General features: G+C 44.9%; 3 protein-coding genes across 3 annotated transcripts; 1 reads left to right on the top strand and 2 right to left on the bottom strand.

Annotated features, from left to right (window-relative positions):
- Positions 1-2,978: 2,978 nt before the first annotated feature.
- LOC125711509 (meiosis initiator protein-like) lies at positions 2,979-8,113 on the bottom strand. The gene is made up of 12 exons (XM_048980470.1): positions 8,090-8,113; positions 7,128-7,171; positions 6,947-7,025; positions 6,654-6,762; positions 6,403-6,534; positions 5,305-5,547; positions 5,114-5,213; positions 4,552-4,775; positions 4,368-4,450; positions 4,064-4,260; positions 3,877-3,966; positions 2,979-3,789 (listed from the first exon to the last, which is right to left on the bottom strand). The coding sequence occupies exons 2-12, from the start codon at positions 7,160-7,162 to the stop codon at positions 3,606-3,608; spliced, it is 1,476 nt and encodes a 491-aa protein (XP_048836427.1). The 5' UTR covers positions 7,163-7,171; positions 8,090-8,113; the 3' UTR covers positions 2,979-3,605.
- Positions 8,114-9,017: 904 nt separating this feature from the next.
- On the top strand, positions 9,018-16,133 carry qpctla (glutaminyl-peptide cyclotransferase-like a). The gene is made up of 7 exons (XM_048981453.1): positions 9,018-10,214; positions 10,926-11,072; positions 11,592-11,885; positions 13,620-13,781; positions 13,876-13,975; positions 14,720-14,836; positions 15,228-16,133. The coding sequence occupies exons 1-7, from the start codon at positions 10,002-10,004 to the stop codon at positions 15,371-15,373; spliced, it is 1,179 nt and encodes a 392-aa protein (XP_048837410.1). The 5' UTR covers positions 9,018-10,001; the 3' UTR covers positions 15,374-16,133.
- Positions 16,134-16,587: 454 nt separating this feature from the next.
- On the bottom strand, positions 16,588-18,996 carry six9 (SIX homeobox 9). Its single transcript, XM_048981454.1, has 4 exons — positions 18,912-18,996; positions 17,992-18,539; positions 17,359-17,522; positions 16,588-16,855 (listed from the first exon to the last, which is right to left on the bottom strand). The coding sequence occupies exons 2-4, from the start codon at positions 18,373-18,375 to the stop codon at positions 16,702-16,704; spliced, it is 702 nt and encodes a 233-aa protein (XP_048837411.1). The 5' UTR covers positions 18,376-18,539; positions 18,912-18,996; the 3' UTR covers positions 16,588-16,701.
- Positions 18,997-19,133: the final 137 nt, after the last annotated feature.

Here is a 19,133-nt window from a genome sequence, read left to right as displayed (position 1 = left end):
CCCATGCTGCGTGGCAGAGCATTTACGAGAATTCATGGCACTGTGCGAGCGGGAACGGTACTATAGTCTTTGCTCTGCTGTATGACCTTCTGAAACAGGCGTAGCATGTTATACCTAATGCATAGAACTGTCAAACAGCAGATGAATATCCAAAGTCTAAGATCACGCAGGATTAGAGAACGAAGGAATCGAAATCCACATCTGATAGCTGGCGCACCCTTAAAATGACCCAAGTTTACGTCATTCACGCTCGAGGTCAGTAAAGTTCTTTGATCTCCTCGTATAAATATCATTTTGATAACCGGGGGGATATTAACATGGTCCTTTGAGTGCACAGATGCTATTGGTTTCTGACAGAGTTGTCCTACTGCATTACGTGGGGGGCAGTTTTATAAATACTGCCCTTACGAAATTTTGGCAATGTGATGCAGCATTGCATATGTCCTGCCAGCGTAATGCGACGACTGAGTTGGTGCAGGACACTAAAGAAAAAGCATTGAATAGCACAAGGTAAACGATCCCTCTGTTAGCTGAAGATGCACATTGAAAATGTGCAATGATGTGTACTCAAATTCATTACTTTCATATAAATTTTTTCAGTACTAAGGGGCTAGATAAATATCTGAATCTTTTATGCTGTACGGTGAATACTTATGATTACTTGTATCTATGCACAGTGGTTGGTCTTGCCATCAGGTGTGAGGGTAACACTCTGTATCTGTATGGACGGACTCAGAAGGGCCCAAATCTCCCGCACGCCGGACGACCTTGTCGCTCACACCACTCAGCAAAAATCCAACAGCCACGTGAAATCGAACAACCGAGATGAATAACTCCAAGAAGATACAGCCCGTAAACTCTCAAAACTGCTGGTCACGACGGATCCAGGCTGTAATCCCTGCTGCCACGGCAAACTGGAATTTAATGAGTGAATATGTCATGGGATGGTTACCAGTTTTTTGCAATAATTCCGGACGATGTTGTTCACTTGTCGGACCCATTTTGCTGTCAGTTTTGAATTGCACTCTTCGGTACTTGCAAAATCGTGTTTGTGGGCGTGTGCGTGTAGACGTCCTGCGGGCGACTTAAAGGTAAATTGGCAACAGGAAGTGACATCACCTGTCGCTCCACAGTTTATCCTATACTGTGGTATCGGATTGTACAGTCTACACTGTATTTAGCTAGGTGTGTATTGACTCTTCTAACACTTCTTAAGATTTAAATACCTCCCAGCAAATACCTGTGTACTAAGTGAACTCAAAGACACTATATTTCTATGACTAGATGCGTAGTTTATATTCCTACACAAATATATTTTTCTGAGCAATTTGTCAGAGAATTTGCGATACGATTCGGGTGAGGGGGGCAGGGTCTGTGATATTTAAGTTGTTTGTCACGGAAAGGGTGGTTGAGTGCAGTCTAAGCTAAAACTGACATTAAAATGTTGTAAGCCCCCCCCACCAAAAAAACGGAACTGTTATGCTAACTTTGAGGCCGCTTGTGAGCTTGTGCAATACCAAGGCAGGGTTAGCATCTCTCCTTTCCAGATCAGGCCCATCTCAGAACTCTTGTCGCTCAGTACTGTTCAACACGGCTGACAAAGTCCACCCCTGTGTCCCCACAAACCTGTACTCTGAACCAACTGGAATCCTCCGTTATTTCTCAGGAGCCTTGCAAATACAAACCGTACTATTTATTTCTATTTATTGTTAATGTGTACGGGTAAACCTGTACCACAGCTGTTGCCAATGACTGGATAAGTGCAAGAGATGCTACTCTGTGACCATTAGGGTTATTTTCGTTTTTTGGTTGTTTTTTTGGTTATACCTGACTGAAATCACCCACTCAAAAAAATATTCTCCAAACGCACAGGCAGACGGTCGGTCTCCTCCTGTCATTTTTCCTCACCACAAAGCGATATATTCATGTAATTGCTACGTCTCTAATGACCCATCTTCAGACGGTATGGTTGAAGTCCTCACATTTGTACTGTAATTACTGTCACAGCCACAAAGCAACTGGAATCTTGTCACGGGTGATATAAGCAGGGATTCTGTTTATGCTTAGACGTTGGATCAGAATGCAAAAGCAGGCTGTGATTCATTGTTCGCACCATCATTGTCTTAAGTTTTTTTTTTTCCCCCTCGTGTTCCTGAAAATTTTTTATTTTTTTTTTAAGTTGGAAAAAAGTCCATGTTTAAAATACTAATTACCATATTCTAATGCTTTGATGTTACACATGCAACAATTATTAATGGAAATTTTAAAAATGGTCAAATTGTATGTAATTTGTATTATGTGTAATATTTTGATAATTTATTTTTGAAACGCATTGGCGATTTTGCAAAGTGAAAAAGGAAAAAAGCGAAATTTAGATGGTACTTTTTTTTTTTTTTTGTAAATGGTCAGATTTTTTTGTACAAAGCTGATTTTAATGTTTCGGGTGTGTTTTCAGTTTCTCTTCATTTATATGTCGGGTACTTTCTGCATGAAGCAGGATTCTATTCTGTGGACAAAAACTTTCCGCTGATCTCTTTGGATGTTGTTTTAATGCGTGTATATTGAATAGTGTAAATTATGTTTTCATTATTTTATAAGAAAAATATATTAAAAAGAAAAAATATTTCCTAATGTGGGAATCTGTTTTATTTAACTTGTAACCATAGTTTTTTTTTTTGTAGATTTTTGTATGTTTGTTCTTTCATCTTTTTTTGTCCTTGGACATGTACTGGGAACACAAAATAAATGTCTCATATAATTTGTTGATTTGCTGACATTTATATTGTCTTCCTCGTGAGATATTACGCCAGGTGTGAGAATGTGACTGCCGTTGGTGATACTGCCCCCTCTGTCCTTCAAGGTGTAACTGCGCCATCACACAGATTCCACACTAAAGGTCTGGATGAAAATGCCACTGCACAATCCCAAGCGTCCCAACTCTAACAGCAGCAGTATTTTTGAACAAAACCTTTTATTGAGGAAAATGGTAACATTTCAGATACTATTAAAATCACACAAACCACTGTATTTTATGCAGAATAGACAAATCCACAGAATCTTCCCAAACTCTGTTGTTCAGCTAGAACATTTACAAATAACTAGCAAGTGGCACAGAGTAGAGCAGCAAAATAACACAACACAATAAACCGTCACAAAGAATAGAATTTACAAAGAAGTACCATAGGCACAAAAATGCAGGGCTATGGCTTCTACCCTAAATTACAATATCAATTAATTTAACAAATAATTCTAAAACAACTCCACAGAATCCTTACACTCAACTCACCCTAGTTTTAGTCTCACGAAAAATGTACTCTTCATTTTTCACTTCCAATAATGTTCTAAGAATTTAGTCAAATTCCATTTAGGCAGAGAGAGACATGGATTGACAGACTAAATTCACAGGTTAAACTTGTACTTCTAGTGCGCTAGGGATTGGTCACTGAGTTTTTAAAAATATGTGCCACCTGCTTTTATCTGCAGTATTTTCATTTTTTTATTTAATGTTTACTGTTTAAAATGATTATTGCTTGATGGACAGATTTTTAGTATTGGCATTTACACGAGCACTTGTGCATTGTGGGTAATTCCACACTGAGCGGGAGTTAAATGTTCTCTGTGCAGCTCAGCGTGTGAGAGTGCCTTTGGAGCATTGCTCTGGCTGCAGTGTAGTCCCTGTGAGCCAGCAGTGTGTGTAGAGGGCTTGGGACAACATCTTCCTCCCCTTCCACCTCACCCTTCAGCTTCACATTGCGATTCTGCTGGCAGCTAAAGCGGCGAGCCTTCATGCTACGGAACAAAAAACATTTTGGGTCAACTTACACCATTTCACGCTCTTTAACGAGTCTGTGCTGCTTTTGAACATGATCTGCAGACCTGTACACGCGCTTCTCCTGCTTGGGCATGATGTGCCACAGATTCGCCAGCTCCTTCGTGACCACAGTGGACGGGGTGCCAGGATGGCAGCTGTTTAGATACATGCCAAGAGAGAGTTTTTGTTACAGATGACTGTGTGGCTGGGGGCTGAGATTAAAGAGGCTACAAGTCTCCCAGAGACCCTCACCGCAGGTAAACCTTCCTGTTGACGCGACAGAACATGATGAAGCCGTTGATGCATTTCTTTTTCAACCTGGAGTGGCTGCCTGGCCACCTACTGATGGTGGATCTTTTCCACGAAGGGCCCCGCTGGGTAGGGCTCCAGTTTGAGTCTTCATCGTCCCTCTGAGAATCCAGCTCTTCGCCATTCCTCAGCTGGAGGACCTGGGGTAGGATCGAGATGTCATTGGCGACAGTAGGGCATGCCAAAAGCGGCCTTGTTCACCATCGAGCTTCCTCCTCTTCTGTGAAAACGCTGCTGAGTGCTCTACCGGATCATCCAGGGAACGTTCCGGCGAGCTGGGAGCTTTGGCAGGGCTGGCTTTGGGGCTGACCCAGACATCTTCAAATAGTGCTGCAAGAAAAAAAAATGGTAGGTTTCCTGTAAAAAAAAATAAAATAGAAAACCCATTGTGTGTCTAAATGTCTTTGTGCGAGTGGATGCTTTTCACACACCTTGCAAGTAATCTTGCCCTTCAGGCAGCAGGTGGCTGGTGACGCCCCGGGAAGGAGAGTTGAGGAGGGAGGGGCTGATATTCAGACTCTCTTGAGTGTCAGAGACTGGGAACAGAGCCAACGGGGATGTCCATTCAAGTGAAGACCCTATGGTAGGAGGGTGCTTCTTATGCACTGAGGTGGTTGACCCCAGCATGTGGTCCTTCAGGAGAATTCCTTCAGTCCTGTGACGTACACAGAGGACAACATGGGACCAGCACACAGCAACCATGACAAAAAAGTTCGGAACAAATTTGTCACATTTAATGCAAAAACAAAAGAGGCTTTAGATGATCTGAGAAGCTCAGGCAAGTTTGTTTTTAGAGCAAATTGAGAAACTTATTGAGAAGGTTGAGATAAATACTATAAGGCTGATGTCATAATACAGGAAAATCCTCCACCTTATGTGTCTGAAAATGAAATTTATGTTATGAAGTCTGTGCCTCAAAAGCATGTTGTATGAAACAGCATTTGCTTTAGCGTAAAAGCCAGATGCAACAACAGAAATGGTGCCAGCACTTACCCGGACAATGGAGAGTCTAGGAAGCTGTCCTCTTCGCTGCCTGTGTGGGCTTCACAGTGGTCACAAATATGTTTTTCAGCCTCTTTTTCCAGGCCCTGGCCTGAATTTTTTGACAGAAGGATTCATTTTAAAATTCTGACTTGAACCACCAAAATTCACAAGACTGAGCCATAAATGGATGACGGTCTCACCTCTGTGTGGAACAGTCTGTGTCACCAGCTGGCTGAGACTGAATCCTGAGTCCAGAGAGCTCGGCAGAGAGTCACTGTCCTGCACTGGTTGTGCCTCTTCATAAACAGATCGGCGCTCTGCCCAATCACTGCATCCACTCTTCACCGATTGGATGTCAGTGGCATCATCGTCTTCACTGACGCTCTCATTTGTCTCCAACATGTAGTGTCTCCTTTGCTTGTCTTGCACATCTGCCCATAACTCTAGCATTTGTATTTCAAAAGTTACTTGCCAGTACAAAACGGAACACAATGCTTCCACGTTGATTTTAGCAGTGCATGCGTGAAAAATCCTCACATAGCTTTTCACGGAGGAACTATAGACAGCATCCTGCTGGTATGGAAACTGCACAGCCTCAGTCCGCAAGTCCCTCCAGCGAATAGTGAGGACAGCAGAGATATCATGGGAACCTCCCTACCTACCACATATACAAGTAACGCCGCAGCAACAGAGTCCACTCCTTCACACATTACCCTCTCCTCCCATCGTATAGCCTGTTCACCCCCCCCCCCTTCCATCTGGAAAAAGGTTCCGAAACATTCTGCCCACCTCCACCAGGGTCTGCAGCAGTTTTTTTCCCCTCAAGCTATCAGACTTCCCACCGACCTCATAAACACTGATACTGTAAGTGCTCATTTACACTACACTGATTTCTGTTAACTCTTTTATTTCCTGATGTACATTTTATTCTCTCCTTATTCTTCCCCAGTATGTACTGTTCGCTGTTTGTTCTCAACTGTTCCTTTTTCTGACCGTATACTGCTCCATAGAAACGCAGTTTCGTTTCACATGTGAGAAATGACAATTAAGCAACGTAACTTGATTCATATGTATATACTTTGTTACACAACACACAAGCCAAAAGAGAACCACTACATTGTAACTAAATGTGCTACTAATGTTCTAATAATATAAGGTAAACTGATATGTAGAAATAAGTCTTAGTCATAAGCTATACTGTGATTAGTATAGAAAACATATATATATATATATGCTAGAACAAAAAAGGACAGTTCTATTTACAAATCATTGCACTTTCAAAGCAGTTTGGCTCTTACCTATGTTGAGAGGGGGCTTGTGAGGCTTGCCACATGTGTGCTTAAGTTGGGCTCGGTGGCAGTTAGCGGGTGGACGTAGTTCTGCATTCGTCTCTGAAAGGATGCTCTCACCTGAGTCAGAATCCCCACGAACTGCAATCAGACAAACATGTGCAGACAAGGTCAGGTCAGCAAATAAGGGCAGACCATCGGGGCCTTGGTATTCCGTGCCACATCGCTAAGATCTGTGCCTGAAATGCAGCTCCCATCACCTGTGCCATGAGCCTTGGGGAGGCAGTGGGATGGCAGGTGAGCCTGTAGCTTCTGTATGTGGCTCCAGAGGAAGTCCAGGTAACGCAGCACATGGGCCAGTGTTTCCTTCTGTTGGGGAGAGAAAGGCCAGATGGGACTGAATGGTGGAGAAGTGGGAGTGGTGGATGAGGGGGGTTCCAAGTCATGTGTCATCTAGACAAAAGAACCAGCTCCAGTCATGGAACTGCACCATATCTCAAAGCCCTGACGCTAAGCAAATAGGTGACAGATACAGAAATAGTGTCCAAAGTACTTTGGTGAGCATGGCGCCTCTGATGGGGAGCATAGCAGCGATCTCTTTCAGGCTGGCACAAAGGTCTCGTTCTTCCTTCCTGCGGGAAGATGCTCATATGCATTGGGCTGTTTATCAACGTATTTGCATCCAATAATCCAGTTACGGCCACGCGGTGATTTTAGGAGGCATGCGGATGTACCTTCGGTCTCCTCGTCGGGATCTCCTAGGCGCCATATCCTTTCTCTGTCGTTAGAGGGGGCTGATGAGCTACGCACGAAAGACAAACGCCGGTCGAAGACAACTTAGAGGGGGGGGGGCGGATTCGCGGGTTTTCGCTGTCCATCGGCTCTTAATTTTCCCATTAAAACCCATATTAGGATGATGAAGCACTTCACGTGGTGTCCCCGTTTCCCCAAGTTTAATTTTGCCGTGCGCTACATGTTGCCGACCGGTGATGGTGGTGGTCACATACCCATCGGCCAGCGTCGGACAAGCTAATATCAAACGTAATCATTACAGACAGAGGTGTAAAGTACTTTCTGGAAATGAACTTTACACCCATGTCTGTAATGGATCACTTTTGTAACTTCTCCAACGCTGTCACAGGCCCACTGGGAAAATCCCCGGTACGCCAGGTGGCCAGCCCGGCCCTGCACGCAATTCAATGTACTTTCTATACATTCTAGGATTTTGATTGCAAAACGAGACCTGGGAGTCACTTTTCTTAGAAAGGGTCAACTTGAATGTACCAAGTTGGGCAAATTAACAAACCATATATAAAAATATACAACAAAATATGAAATTGACCTATACAATACAATACATAGTAATATATATATATATATATATATATATATATATATATATATATATATATATATATATATATATATATATTACTATGACTATACATAAACTTTATAAAGTGACTATACATAAACTTTTAACAGGTTACTATCACTATTTCCTGGCAAAGCTGAAACATTCATACAATGCAGGTACACTACCACTTTTTCATTATGAAAATAACACAAATAACAATAATAATTTATTTTAAAATATATATATATGTGTGTGTGTGTGTGTGCTACACTTTAAGGAACGAACTGGTATAAAAACTCGTCGTTAAGTAATTTGCTATATTAAAAATGTATGTAATACCTGAGCCGCTTGAAAGTGCTTAACTTGCCTCGTCTCGTGTGACGGACAGTGCTCGCGGACGCGCACTCGCTGTCCGCGAGCGCCAGGCTCTGCCTGAATGGACGCCTCGCAGCTCAAGCGGCACGTCATTGGTTGTCACCGTTGCCATGCAGCTAGCCTTCGTAGCCAAAGACACTTTCTATAAGATAAGGTGTTTCTTTGCCATGCTGCTTTATCACAGGGTTGCCGACTCTCACGCATCTGACCTGACACTCACGGTTTCTGATTATTGATAATTGATTATTGTAGTAAATGAAGTTTATTTAGGTGAGGTATTTAAAAACATGAATTTGGAAGGTCACGGGATCGAATCCTTTGGTTGGTGCAGTAATGATACCGCTATTGGGCACTTCAGCAACGTGCTAGATGCTGGCTGACCTGCTATCTGTCCCTCAAAATTTAAGCAAAGCGATTGCTAAATAATGTTATACATTTACTGCAAGCCTGCACACAAGCCTGGTGCTAAGTTAATGCCATCAGCAGTAGATATATTACGATTCATATTTTCTCAGATTTCAGAATTACGCAGTACAGCAAAACTTACTGTACTTTTATCGGTATCGTTCAGAATTGCTTCTACATTATCAGAAAAGCAATGTACCACCGATACATCTCGCCTGATTTTTGGTCATGTTGCGTTGCTTTTGGAAAAATTTAGGAATGTAAGTTTCCCAGGGTCGGGCAACCCTGCCCAAAGGTCACTTGAAACCCCACCTTTAGTAACGACAGGCGTCCATCTGGCTTTGTGGGCGTGGCGTTAATGTCAAATAGGATCATATTCAAACCCCTTGTTCAATTCAAACATGCACTATCCTTAACAATAATGAATGATTATTATGACAGGCGATATGAAATAGCCGAGAAATGTGCCTGTCCCTTTAAGAGAGGGCTGGTTCGTCATCTGTATAACGAGACGGAAGTGGGAGTTGGATTAATTGGGAAGTGTTTGCGGGTGTCATTTAATGCTGTTTGGATCGTGTTTTTTTGTTCTTTAATTTATCATTCACTCTTTTTTCCCTTGATTGGTTTTTACAATGTCATGTTCAAAACTCTACGAGACCAATATGCCAGAAAGGGATGCAGATACGGTCTGGGGGTTGAACACGGAGAAGTGAATGTATTGACCAGTCTGGTTTTACGTGTAGTAATTTATCATGTTTTTTTTCTTTCATATTAACATTAGGTGTGATTGTGCCTTAATTTGAAGATGTCTTTTATATGTCAGTATATCTACTCAGTAGACAAAAGTCGTTGCTTTTTATAGCCTATAGTAAAATCGCGGCGGAACGACATGCGCCGTGTTACCTTGATTTTTACAGAGCAGTATTTTTTAACTACTCTCTTTAAAATAGCAGGGAGTCCCGAATAAACTCGATGCTGGCCAGTCACTTTTGCCCCGTTACGGAAACGCTGCAGAGCAACTTAAAAAAAAACCTTCCGACGTGGTCTAACAGTGGGAAGATTATCTCGCCTTTTCGGCCAAACTCTCACTCGGCAATCGATTACCTCATATCCTGGTTTAAAGCAGAAACAAGCCAAAGAGGCAGGTTTGGAATGAATTACATGCATCGGAGATCGGTTGATGTGATCTGTCTCCCAACGACACACATCATCACGGAGTACAGCATGCTACTATAATATAAAAAATATAGAAAGAAATTGTATGGACCACGTGGGCAGCTACTCTGAAAGTGTAATCGTAAATACAGAGTGTGCTTTCACTGACGTGTACCATGCATGCGCAGGATCCGGACTGATAACTTCTTTTTTTAAATCAACACCGTGCACGGATCTGTGGGTGCAGTACGCGTGCTTTCCAGTAAAGCACCCAGGGACGCCGTAGCTGGGAGGCTTCCTGCCCAGCCGCATTAATATGTCAAAAAGCATCCGGAGGTACAAGAGCGGAGCGGCCGGCAACGGCGTGGCGCTCGGCCGCTGCGAGCGGATCCGGATGCCCCGGGCGAAGGTGCTGCTGTGCTGCCTGTGCGGGTTGCTGGCCGTGGCCATCGCGCTCGGCTTCTACATGTCCGGCGACTTAAGCAGCAGCAGCACACGGACCCACGCCGTGGATCTAACCAAAGACAAGGTGTGTGCTGCAACGTAATCGCATCTGTTAAACCGTCCGATTTATGTAATTGTTGCCAAAGTCTCGTTCAAAATCACTTGCTGATTATTTTGACTCTGATAAATTGGATGAATGTGTCCTGCTTTAAAGCAAGCATTTCCTTAAGTTGCGTTAGAAATGGACAGGCAGATTTCACTGCGCGATTCTCTGGTAGGTTTAATAAGTGGCTGTGGTCATACTGCCATATGGACGGTTTCCATTGATGGGGAGGCAAATACTGAAAACGATTCGGAGTTTGGCATCTGGACAAGACAGTGTCCTGTTTACCATTTTGTCCTGCTGGATGAAACTGGCTTGTCATTTAAGACACGATGATAAACTTATGTGACTATCTTTTCTCAGGGTTAACATCTCTCATGCATCTGCGGTGACAGGCCCGCCTTCTGACTCGCGCGAGAAAATTTGCGGGAAATCTGTATTATTCCATTATAAACCAAAAATTACAGACTATTTGCAAGGTAATAAAACTGTTACATACATTTAATGCGCTTTCAGACTTGTCTAGAATTGAAAGTCTCAGGCCAGCCAGCTGACCAAACTTGGCAGCCCCGCTTCCTGTCATTACTCCACAGATTCACATGTTCCGCCAGGCCTTGCAATATATCAGCATTCTGTCGTCTTCGTCCTTCCCCTGTCACACTCCTGCCTGCATTTTTCTCCCGCCCCGCCCAGTCGTCTCACAGGCCTTCGAAGCTGTCTGCGGCCCAGGTGAAGCGGCTCGCCTCCCATGTCAGCCTGACCCGCTTATGGGAGACCTACCTCCGGCCGTTCCTCAGAGAGAGGCTGCCGGGCACCACGGGCAGCAAGCTGGTGCGCCAGGTGGGCCCCGGGGGGCCTCGAAAAAATGCCTGTTTAATTGCGCTTCAGTCAGTTCGTGTTTCTTTTCTGTGGGGGGACTGAGATAAACCCATTCTTGGGGCCCTACCTACAACATAAATTGCTGCTGTAAGGACCAGAAGAATAAATTGGGACCCCCTAAAATTTTGGGCCCTTTGGCGGTTGCCCAGATTGGCCCTTGCATCCATCCAGCCTTATACACAATACTACACATTTCCTAATATGTTTTTAAAGAAACAGCACAGCATTCTACACGAGGATGCAAACTCAAGTCAAGTGAAGGTTTATTTGTCATTTCAGCCATATACACAGTATACAGTGAAACAAAACCTTGTTCCTACTGGGCCAAGGTGTGCAAAAAAAAAAAACTGCCGTGTTTTACTGGAAATACTATATTTAGTAATACTACTGCTGCCACTGCTTGTTCCTGGTGTGCTTTATTTCCCCGTCTTGTTTATCGCCCTCCTGCCTTCTCGCGACTCCGTGGCTCGTCGCTTTTAGCACATCGTCTCCCAGCTGAGTTCCCTGTCTGCGGGCTGGTTGGTGGAGACGGACCCCTTCAGCTCCCCCACGCCGCACGGCCCCGTCACCTTTTCCAACGTGCTGGCGGTTCTGGACCCCGCCGCGCCTCGCCGGCTGCTGCTGGCCTGCCACTACGACTCCAAGGCCATCCAGCCGCCGCGGGGCAAGGCGCAGAAGCCGTTCGTGGGAGCCAGTGACTCGGCCGTGCCCTGTGCCATGATCCTGGAGCTGGTCACTGCTCTGGACGGCCAGCTGAAAAGCCTCACCCAGCAGGTACCCGCGACGAGCAACAATTCGCCGCGGTTATTTACCGCGCTGAGCAAGAACATATCAACTATTTGAGTCGGCCGTTCGCCTTTTTGTTTTAGAACTGTAGTAACAACCTCATTCTTTTTTAACAGTCAGTGGAAGTTTTCTATTGGTATAGAGTGTGGTTTGTGGGTTAGTGGGTTTGGATGCAGTGTCTCAGGTCAGAAGGTTGCCGATTCAAATCCCATGGTTGAGCAAGGCCCTTAATCTCCAGTGGCTCCGGGCACTGTATAAATCTGCTTCCTCTCAAAAATGTACATCGCTTTAAATAACAACCTCTGCTAAATGAATAAAAATGTAAATCAGTGTCTTAGGCTTTTAATTATTATAATAAAACAAATTTATGCAAGTAGCCTAACTCTAATGATCAAACGTTTAACCACGTCCTTCTCTAGAACGGTTTAACTGAGTACTGCCAATTTTACATTAACCAACATTTTTGGCATTTCTGTAGGAAATCGGGTGGGATAAATGTTTCAATACAAGCTCTCGTTTACCTTACCTGAATGTGGCAAGCTGTAATGAATGCCGGACAGGCTGGGTTTTGGCCGCGGGGACGGTGTGGAGTATAATAGCAGGCGGGGGGGGGGAGAGAGGAGGAGTTTAAGGGGGGAGGAGTTTCGCCGAGGGTGTCAGAGGGAAAAAAAACAACACTTAGTGTAATTAATTTTTTAAATGTATTTTTATATAGTGCACAGTCAGATGCCTGTGAGCTGCATCATTCAGTGAGGGAATAATGACAGTAATGGGAGACGCTTGGGAGAGGGTGAGACACTGCAGGCACTGCGGAGAGTTTTAGGTGCCGACAGAGGGTGTATTTGCCCGGGTCCCCTTGCCCCCCCCCCCCCCCCCCCCCCCCTCGCACAGAAAAACTGCTGACAGCAGCTGCAGTGGGACTGTGGCAGCTGCTTTAAGCGCTGATTTATAGCTACATGGCAGCTCTGCTTGGCTGAATTACCGTCATGCTGCCTCCTGGAACAACAAATAGAAAAGAAAGCAGGTATTCCTGTAAATGGGGAGACGGCAGCCACACCAACACTTTGATGCCAAGAGCTGGGAAACAAGACATATTTCTTCCTGACATCTCTGCTACCCCCCCCCCCTCCACCTGATAATACTTTGAGATTTAAAAAAAAAAAAAAAACAGTGAATATTACTTAGTATTATTATTAAATTCATCGCCAGTGTTAGTTTCACTGGCTGATTCACTGGTGCCGTGACTTTGCTCCTGGTCTCCTTATCCCATCTGGGATGTAGCCTAGCTTATGGCCTGGGCATTCCGCTGATATCTGTAATGAAGTACATCTTCCTGGTGTAATCATATAGGGGGCCTTGGAGTGGCTCAGTGGACAGTCTTGGTGTCATTTCCTCTCTGAATCGCACCTCTACTCTGTGTGTATGGAGTTGGCGCGTTGTGTTTTAGTTGGGCCTGCTCCTCATATTCCAGTTTCTAGATTGGCCATAGTGAATGTTTTTTTGTGTGTTTGGGGCTTATGATGAACTGGCTTCCTGTCCGGTGTTAACCGCAGCCCTGACCAGGATAACCTTTTGGATGGATGGATGGATGGATGGGTGAAAGTTGGGGTTGAATAAGAACACCCACTTTAAGTCTGGCTTTATTTTCAAGGGGGAAAGCCGGTGGCTGTTGTTACTCGCTCGTGTTCATTCCCTTCTCCTCTTGTGCATCCATGACCGCAGAAGGTGCCGTTGACTCTGCAGCTTGTTTTCTTCGACGGCGAGGAGGCTTTCCAGGAGTGGACGGCCACAGACTCCTTGTACGGTTCCCGTCACCTGGCCGAACGTATGTCACGCACCAGTCATCCAGCAGGAGGCCCGCATGCCACACTGCTCCAGGCCGTGGTCAGTGCCTGTCAGGCTCGGACGTGTTCATGTGTGCTGTGAAGTGCGCAGTCCGCTCTCTGGCTGTAATTCACACAGTTATTCATTCTTCCAGGATTTGTTTGTTCTACTGGACCTGATTGGGGCCCCCGACCCACTGTTCGTCAATCACTTTGACAACACTGCCCGCTGGTTTGACCGGCTCATCACAGCAGGTGAGACGTTCACAGAATACTGTGAGGTGAAAATGCATTTTAATACAGTGCACCTAATGTGACAGACATCATAGCCTACCTTAAACATGCTTAGAACACTTACATTAGCCTACATTTGGGCAAAATCATTAACACAAAGCCTATTTTATAATAAAGTGTTAAATATCTTGTGTAATTTATTGAATAATGCACTGAAAGTGGAAAAACAGAATGGAATTGGAATACCCTTCGTAAATTGGTAATATCGTAACGGACCATATCGTAACCCGGGGAGCGTCTGTACTGTGTAAATCCACCTGACCCAATGCTTCGTCCATTATTTGTGTCCTTGAAAATGACAAGATGTATCCAAAATTGTCTATATATGGGGAAAAAAACAAAAGTTGGGGGCTGGCATTCTGTATTAGAAGTTTTGTAGCTTTGCTTAGAGGAGCTTTTGTTTGGTCACCTTCTTCACGAGTATTGTTGGTTGTGCTGAAATGTCGAATCGCTTCACATCCAGTGCAGACTGTTGTACGTTGAACGTTATTACAGGCTCAATGCAGCTGTAGCTTGTTGTATGATATTCTCCATCTCAAGTATTGATTAAGCGCCTTATATGCTCGCTTATTTGACAGAGTCCCTTGGAGCTCACAGCTCTCATCACATTTGTGAAAACACTCCTTTATTATTGCAATCGATTACACGCTTTCCATCCCCCCCCCCAATCTACCACTTAACATCTCCCTCTCCTCCCCACTACAGAGAAACGATTGCACAAGTTGGGCCTGCTGTCTTCCCACCCCAGTGAGCAGAGCTACTTCCGGAAGGATGTGTACCTGGGCCCCGTACAGGATGACCACATCCCTTTCTTACAGAGGGGTGAGCGAGCTCACCACGCACTGGTGCTGTAACGGTCCTGCGGTCGCTGAGAGAGGCAGGAGTGCTGGAGCGCTTGGAATGTGTGTGAAGCTGTTTCTGCGCGATCACATTGAGATTTAGGGCATTTTTTGCAACTATTTTAGCCTTAGGGCCCATATCATTACTTGGTCAGTATGCCAAAACCCAAATTCCTTATAAAATTTGTCAACGGGATGGGAGACTAGGAATTCTTATTTTATTTTATTTTTCAAATCATGCTCTCCACAACCCACTGAAAATAGACTTACAACCCATGAACTGAGAAACACTGATTTAGGCTGTACTACTAAATAGGTTATGAAACCACATGACACGCCTCTCTGTTCCTGCCCCCCCCTTCCCAAATATACAGGGGTCCCTGTGCTTCATCTCATCGCTACGCCTTTCCCCTCCTTCTGGCACACGCTGCAGGATACCGAGGAGAACATGCACGCTCCCACCGTGGAGAACCTGACGAAGATCATGATGGTGTTCTTGGCGGAGTACCTGGGGTTCTGAGAGACCCGTTACAGTGGGGGGTGGGGGGGGGGGAGAGGACCTTGCCTTGTCTTGTTCCAGCAGCTGTGTCCTAATTAGGCATCACGTGCTCATACACCCTGCCATCCAGATGCGCTCGGCGCTTTGTCATCTCTTGGCTCGCAGCTGCTCGGACAACATGGAGCCTGGGCACAGGATAGCGCATGGCCTGGGCACACAAACTTGACGAGGTGGTTTAACATACATATAAGCCAATCAGAAATGGCCACAGGCTGAAGCCACGCCCTCACTCAGTTCCCATTGGCTAAAATATTACTGCTCAGAGTAGCAGCTCATCTCTGTCTAGCTGGTTTTCAGTTAGGAGCTGCTCTGTGCCATGAGGAAGAGGTGAATTGTGTGACCGCTGGAAGTGTGAGTTCCTCCCTCTCTGCTCTGGGAACAGATACTAATACCACAGATTCCGTTCTTATCGGGCTTCTGTTTACTATTCTGAAAGGTTTAAGAAAGGGAACAAAACGTGGAAGTTATTCAACCGAGTCCCTTTTGCCCAGTTCTTTAAAGAAATGAAATATGTATACATATATTTTTAGAAGAGAAAGTATTCAATCTAGAATTTATAATTTGTTTCTGAATGTGGTTTTGAAGCACATTTGTCGTTATGGGACGTTTTTCATAAGGAGTATGATCGAAGTTTGGTACTAATGGTTGGCCTTTATGACCTATTAATGACGGAAGCCATAACTGTCTTTAAAAATGTATTAAAGTCAGACTTTGCATGAAAGATTGCTTATCAGTATAGTGGATTACACAATGTTACACTGCATAGCAACCACTCTGCTTCCCGTTCTGACAGGCACCATTAAAACAAGCAGGGCCCGTTCACCCCTCATTGCTAAATAGGTTAAAGCATTTAGTAGTTATGAGTGGACGATCGTGAGCCTTATACTGTCTCTTCCTTTTATAACACCCTCGTACGATGATTCGGTAGTTGCGCCCCCGAGATCCGAGTCTTTGAGGTATGGGCAAAGCCCTTAGAAAACACTTCAGCAACTCCGAACTGTGTTATAATGATGAGTATGAAAGGAGCTTATGGAAATGCAAGGCTTGGCAGGTCATGCACCATATGCCCACAGCGTTATTCTGTATTAATCGATTAATGAGCAGGAATGCTGCTTGTGAGTCTGCTTTATATTCAGTGCATGACACTTGTACAAAACATTAAGCTGTTTATTCACTATAAAAAGGCATTAAGTACAGATATGCAAAGTAACTAAAACAGGCTAAAACAGCAGACAGTCCGATCATCATGAGTGAATCTCCTCAGGAGTATCCTACTGAGGTTCCCACCTTCATAACTGCCCTCCACCCAGGACGCCCACTGGGGGCTGACGGGAAGGGGGGTGCGGGCAGCTGTACAAAGTGACTGGGCTCCTTGGATGGGGGAAGTCTTCATCGGAACTTGCATATCCTGCTCCGGGGGTCCTATCTGACCCCTCTTCTTCCCTGAGAAAGTACATTTGCTTAATTTGGTGAAATCGAGATTATTTGCCAATGTTTTTGTGTAACTTTTGTTCTGGCATATATGGCCATAGTACAAGTCAATTGTGTCTTTTTGTTAGTCAGTGAATTTCACCTATGTCCATTTTGCAAGGATTATACATCCTTGTAGTTTTACACATTTTCTTATTTGTAATGAAAAAAAAAAGATTTTCCACTGAGAACTTTGCACAAGCAATGGTACATCCATCCAGTCTATTATCGTGAGAGCTTAATCCTCACAGATCTAAAAGGTGTCTGAAAACATTTCATCAGCAGGGGGCAGTATTAGTCAACTTTTAAGAGAGGCAGACTGACCTTGTAGGAAGATGGCAAAAGACAAAAATAAGAAAACTTTGAAGTGTGATTTCTTTCCTATGTCAACGGTGTCCGATTTTAAGGGAAAAAAGAAAACCAAAATGACGATGATAATGCAGAAAGAGAAAATAATTCAAACACCCAGCTCTCACCTATACCGGCACTGGGCGGCCCGATCCCTCTGGCGCCGGTTCTTGAACCAGTTGCTGACCTGTGTCGCAGTGAGGCCGGTGGCAGCCGCTAGGTCTCGCTTCTCACGGGGCGATGGATACGGTTTGTGGCAATACCACTCTCTGAGCATGCTGCGAGATTTCTCCTGTGGGACGGTGTGCGGGCACACACGCAGGACAGAAACACTGCATTGTCTGTCTGACCCACACATATAGACATAAGCAATATCAGCAATATATCAAATTATCACATACTTATACCACCGATTCCTTTGTTTTGAATAGCGTTCATACTTCGGTGTTTAAATATTTACATTTCCTGGTCAATAATTAAAATTACTACAGATTCATATCTAAATTTTCGACTTGCCTGTTTATCGGACAGTCAAATTTATTCGTCATATCTACACTCTTAAAGATTGCACAGCACACATTAAAAGTTACAGCAATTTTACCTACATTTTAAAATTGTCCACCGATCAATTGTCGGTTTTATCGATCTATGAGGTTACAACTGTACACCGGACATTAAAAGGAACAGTACTCTTCTGGTCCGTCGTATGAGACTGCACACCAATGCTATACAATTCAGCCATACTTTAGAAGTTAGTCTACCTTAAAGCAGTAACTCGTCTCCTCTCCGTCCCAAATGGTCCTGGGCAAGGGAAACTTGCGCCGCACGCGATACTTGCCCACGGCCCCCAGGGGGCGCCCCCGCTGCCGTTCAGCCTCTAGATAATGCGCACGCAGCCAAAGCTGCTGCAGAAGTGGGTGACTGCAGGGAGAGAAGTGAAAGCCCTCCAGAAGGCTGTAGAGCTCTGTGAAGCGGCCCTGGTGGAAAACCACAGCCGCGCGGGCCTTCAGCACGCTCTCCTGCCCTTGCAGGCTCGACCAGGCCGGGAGTGAGGACAGGAAGGCCGCCAGGCGCTCCATACTGCCACTCTGCAGGAGCACCTCGCAAACGCACGCCACCTGCTCCGCCGAGAAGCTGGACGTCATGGCGACGGGGCAGTGGGATGGGGCGAGTCGGCCTTTGATGGGTCTCCAAGAGTTTGGCGTCCGATCGTTTGATGCAGGTTCTTCCGAGCAGAGCGAAGAGGGAACCACAGGTAGGCAGGCCAGAGGATCAGAAGCAACACCTTTGGATGACTGGGATCCGCACACTTCGGGGAGGAACCCAAATGGGGGGAAAAAACCAAAACAAAAAAAAAGCTTCAAGCCAGGATTATCCTGCTTGTAGGACAGACGCAGTCAGCGTTAAGAGGGAGCTTTTCACAAGTATTGCCCGTTAGAAAGTCAGATTGGCAGAAAATACCTACACCTCTCAGATTTAGAGGATGAAAAAATGGCAAAAACATTTCCCATGAAGTGTCGCTACTGCCGTTCTTTTATTTTTTACGCAATAATGAATTGCAACATGCATGAGCGATAAGCTGGAATTCAGGAATTGATCTCTGGGTGAAAATCACAAAAAATAAAATGACATCAACAAAAAACAAAATGAGATTAAGAGTCAAAGCGAAAATATAACCAACCTCACACAGGTGTCGGTTTCCGTGGTTCCGTTGGATCGGATGCGCCCAATGCGACTGGCTGTCTTGATAAGCACGCCTATGTTTCTGAGAGTTCAGATGCAAAGTAAATATTCTCCTGGGCTGCGGATCTTCTACTGGTCCCTCCCATGTCTCACACTTCACAGGTAATATGAGAACATAGGGGTTAAAGCAACACACGTGCAGCGACGCGCAAAAGGCTGA

This window comes from Brienomyrus brachyistius, chromosome 17 (genome assembly GCF_023856365.1).
Source record: "Brienomyrus brachyistius isolate T26 chromosome 17, BBRACH_0.4, whole genome shotgun sequence".
In the NCBI taxonomy this organism is placed as follows: domain Eukaryota; kingdom Metazoa; phylum Chordata; class Actinopteri; order Osteoglossiformes; family Mormyridae; genus Brienomyrus; species Brienomyrus brachyistius.
This window is presented reverse-complemented; position numbering and strand designations above follow the sequence as displayed.